This window comes from Sinocyclocheilus rhinocerous, unplaced genomic scaffold (genome assembly GCF_001515625.1).
Source record: "Sinocyclocheilus rhinocerous isolate Xijiao unplaced genomic scaffold, SAMN03320098_v1.1 scaffold124, whole genome shotgun sequence".
In the NCBI taxonomy this organism is placed as follows: domain Eukaryota; kingdom Metazoa; phylum Chordata; class Actinopteri; order Cypriniformes; family Cyprinidae; genus Sinocyclocheilus; species Sinocyclocheilus rhinocerous.
In genome coordinates this window covers 102,845-106,651 of record NW_015659962.1, presented here as the reverse complement: position 1 = coordinate 106,651, position 3,807 = coordinate 102,845, and the positions used below count along the sequence as shown (strand labels likewise).

General features: G+C 41.5%; 1 protein-coding gene across 3 annotated transcripts in view; it reads right to left on the bottom strand.

Moving 5' to 3' along the window:
* Positions 1-1,997: 1,997 nt before the first annotated feature.
* lhfpl2a (LHFPL tetraspan subfamily member 2a) overlaps positions 1,998-3,807 on the bottom strand; it is a 24,244-nt gene continuing 22,434 nt past the window's right edge. For all 3 annotated transcript variants that reach the window (XM_016533745.1, XM_016533746.1, XM_016533744.1), the window contains exon 3: positions 1,998-2,669. In XM_016533745.1, coding sequence (XP_016389231.1) covers positions 2,413-2,669 — 257 coding nt within the window. In that variant the 3' untranslated portion in view covers positions 1,998-2,412. The remainder of the gene's footprint in view (positions 2,670-3,807) is intronic.

Here is a 3,807-nt window from a genome sequence, read left to right as displayed (position 1 = left end):
TGTGTGTGAGAGAGTGTGTGTGTGAGTGTGTCTGTGTGTGAGAGAGTGAGTGTGTGTGTGCCTGTGTGTGAGTGAGTGTGTGTGAGAGAGTGAGTGTGTGTGTCTGTGTTTGTGCGTGTGTGTGAGTCTGTGTGTGAGAGTGAGTGTGTGTGTGTGTGTGTGAGAGAGAGAGAGTGAGAGTGTTTGTGTGTGTGTGAGAGAGTGAGTGTGTGTCTGTGTGTGTGAGTGAGTGTGTGTGTGTGTGTGTGTGTGTGTGAGTGTGTGGCAATAGATTCACTCACATCAGCTCTTCTGCAGTATAAACACACTCTAATGTGAGTCTGATGGTTGATCATCGAGTCTCCAGTGCTGATCAGACTCTGCTCATGTATGAAACGCCACTATAAAGAGACGGTTCACCTAAAAATCATTAATTTATTCTCCCGAATGTCAATCAAACCTTTTTTCTGCACATCTTAAACTAAGATATTTAGAAGAACACTGGAGTCTAAACAACATCAGACCCCATTAACATTTCTTGCATGGAAAAAAAAAAGTTTTCCTTTGTTTTCTGGTGAACAAAGTCATACAGGTTTATAGACATGAAGAGTAAACAGACAATGATCATTATTAGATGAACTGTCCGTTTAAGGCTTCATATTTCCATGATTATGAGAGCAACTGCAGCTCTGATGTCTGACACTTACACTACAGACAGACTGTAATCCATGGAAGCTTGTTTCCACCACGGGATTAAAAAAAAAGTAGTTGTGATTTTTTCTCAAAATTCACAATTCTTGCAATTCAAAGTAAAAAAAAAAAAAGTCAGAATGGTGCGATACAAACACAGAATAGCAACATAAACTGGCAATTGCGAGAAAAAAGTCACAATTACCCCTTTTATTTTTTATTCTGTGGTGGAAACAAAAAACAGAATTGCGAGATGCAAACACAAAATTGTGAGAAAGTCGGAATTCTGAGTTTGTGCAATTCTGAGAAAAAAGTCATACTTTTTAAATTATTATTATTATGTGGCAGAATTTTCCATAGTAATCTAAAACTATAATAAAACTAAAACTAAATAGAAAAATGAACTATAAATATTAACTGACGGAAACTTTAACTAAAATTAAAACTGGAAAAAAAAGCTCATTCATAATATGAATAAATAGTATAATAGTACATAAATAATACTAAGATTACACTGTATTGCAAAATAACTTCAGTGACACTCGAACTGAATCAGTGGAACAAACTCTCTAGAATCATCAAACACACACAAACACAAACACACACTCTCTCTCGCTCACACACACACACACACTCTCTCTCACACACACACACACACTCTCACACACGCACGCACACACACACTCAGTCTCTCTCTCACACACTCACTCACACTCTTCCTCCAGTGCTGCAGGGGTCACTGACCTCTTTGTGTTTTTGTGTTTGGCAGGAAGTTCAAGTGAAAAACAGTCAGTGGAGCAACGCTTGTTTAGTCATGGCTTCTTTATTTGGCAGAGATGTTGATGAACACTAGTGAACTAGAACAGACACACACACACACACACAGAGGGACGGACACACACACACTTGTCTTTGGCTCTGTGGGTCTCAGGTCTGGTTTGGCAGCTCAAGGCATCAGGATGGTGTGATTTTGGCACTGGAAAAGCGTCAGTGATTCTGGCACATGCTCACTGATGTGATTCAGCGTTCACAATCCTCACACACACACACACACTCTCTCTCACACACACACACACACTCTCACACACGCACGCACACACACACTCAGTCACACACACACACTCTCTCTCTCACACACACACACACGCACACACTCTCTCTCGCTCACACACACTCTCACACACGCACGCACACACACACTCTCTCTCTCTCTCACACACTCACTCACACTCTTCCTCCAGTGCTGCAGGGGTCACTGACCTCTTTGTGTTTTTGTGTTTGGCAGGAAGTTCAAGTGAAAAACAGTCAGTGGAGCAACGCTTGTTTAGTCATGGCTTCTTTATTTGGCAGAGATGTTGATGAACACTAGTGAACTAGAACAGACACACACACACACACACAGAGGGACGGACACACACACACTTGTCTTTGGCTCTGTGGGTCTCAGGTCTGGTTTGGCAGCTCAAGGCATCAGGATGGTGTGATTTTGGCACTGGAAAAGCGTCAGTGATTCTGGCACATGCTCACTGATGTGATTCAGCGTTCACAATCATCTCCTCACACACGAGATCGAGCGGCGCGGTGCAGTGGTTTCTGGGCGACTGGAACCCACGATCCTTCACAATCATATTTACATCATATACAGGTATATTTACATCAGACGGACACACATCAGATCATCCAACATGAGAAACAGACACAGGCTGACTGTGGGAACGGCGCGCTCCAGTCCTACTCCAGTCCTCACAGCAGACAGATCAGGCTCTTGCCCTCCTCGATCTCCTCCTGCACTTTATCGCTGGACGTGGCGATCTCGGCCTGCGCGGAGAACACGGCGCAGATGAAGGTGAGGACGGTGCCGCCTAGCGCGGTGTAGAAGGCCCAGCCCATGGAGCATAGGCCCAGCTGATAGGCCGAGGCATCAGGGCCGCAGTAACCCTGCACTTTATCTGAACCCCAGCCGGCGGGATACAGCATCAGACCCAGGATCAGGAACAGACCTGCAGACGGAGGACAGACACGTCAACACACGGCTGGATGACATCTCACAAACACTTACAGAAACAGCAAGTGATGCATTGAATTAAAGTGAATTTTTGAAACACTAAAAGCATTGTAAAAACACTCCACCGACAACATTTCACAGTGTGTTGATCTGCAGTGATTTGATGTTTGAACTGACTGAATGCGTTTGTTTCTCTGACAGTCGCATCCAAAGCAGCTTGAGATGATAAACTCTTCAAAGAAGAGAGCCTTCAGACTCGTATGAAATCTGATTTTTTTTCTCCCAAATTCTGTTTTCGGTTTTCATTTTTCTGGATGGTTAAATTATTTTAATGGTTACATAAAAATTTTATAATAAAAAAGGTTAAAACTTTATCAATTTAATAATTTATTAATATTTTATCAATAATAGTGCACAATCAAATTTGGTTTATTTTTCTAGAAATTTTGCAGTCCGTTTGAATTTTTCTGGATTCTGTGTTAGGTTTAATACACATTTATTGTTAAAACAGCTGGTAATAAAGTGAATGCATAAAGCTAAACAACTTATTGTTTTATAAAGTGAACATAAAATTTGAACAATTCCTTTCATTTATTTGGAAGACAAAGTGCTGCACAACAGAGGAATACTGTTTAAATCAAAACATGGACTAAAAATTGTGTAATATTCCTTAAGATATAGTGTTTTAATAATGTTTAAATATTATTATTCTCTTTGATCATTCTCATGTATTCCTGTCATAATTTCTTGACACACACAACATGCAGATTCACATTTACACAGCACTCTGTGCACGTGAATATTCACAAACAACTGATCAGTTGTCCAGTCATAAGTTTCCGTTTTTATGAGCAGATTCTGTGTTTCTGTCTGTGTTTTCCACATTGGGAAAATAATAGCGGCCTAAACTCGTGAGCAGACGCTGTGATGAATCACACACTGAACAACATCAACTTCTTCAACAGTATTTTTGTCTTGTTTTCCAGAACAATCAGTGTGTGTGTGTGTGTGTGTGAGTGTGTGTGAGAGAGAGTGTGTGAGTGTGTGTGTGTGTGTGTGTGTGAGTGTGGGAGTGCGAGTGTGTGTGCGTGCGTGCGTGCATGCGTGAGAGTGTGTGTGTGTGTGTGTGTGTG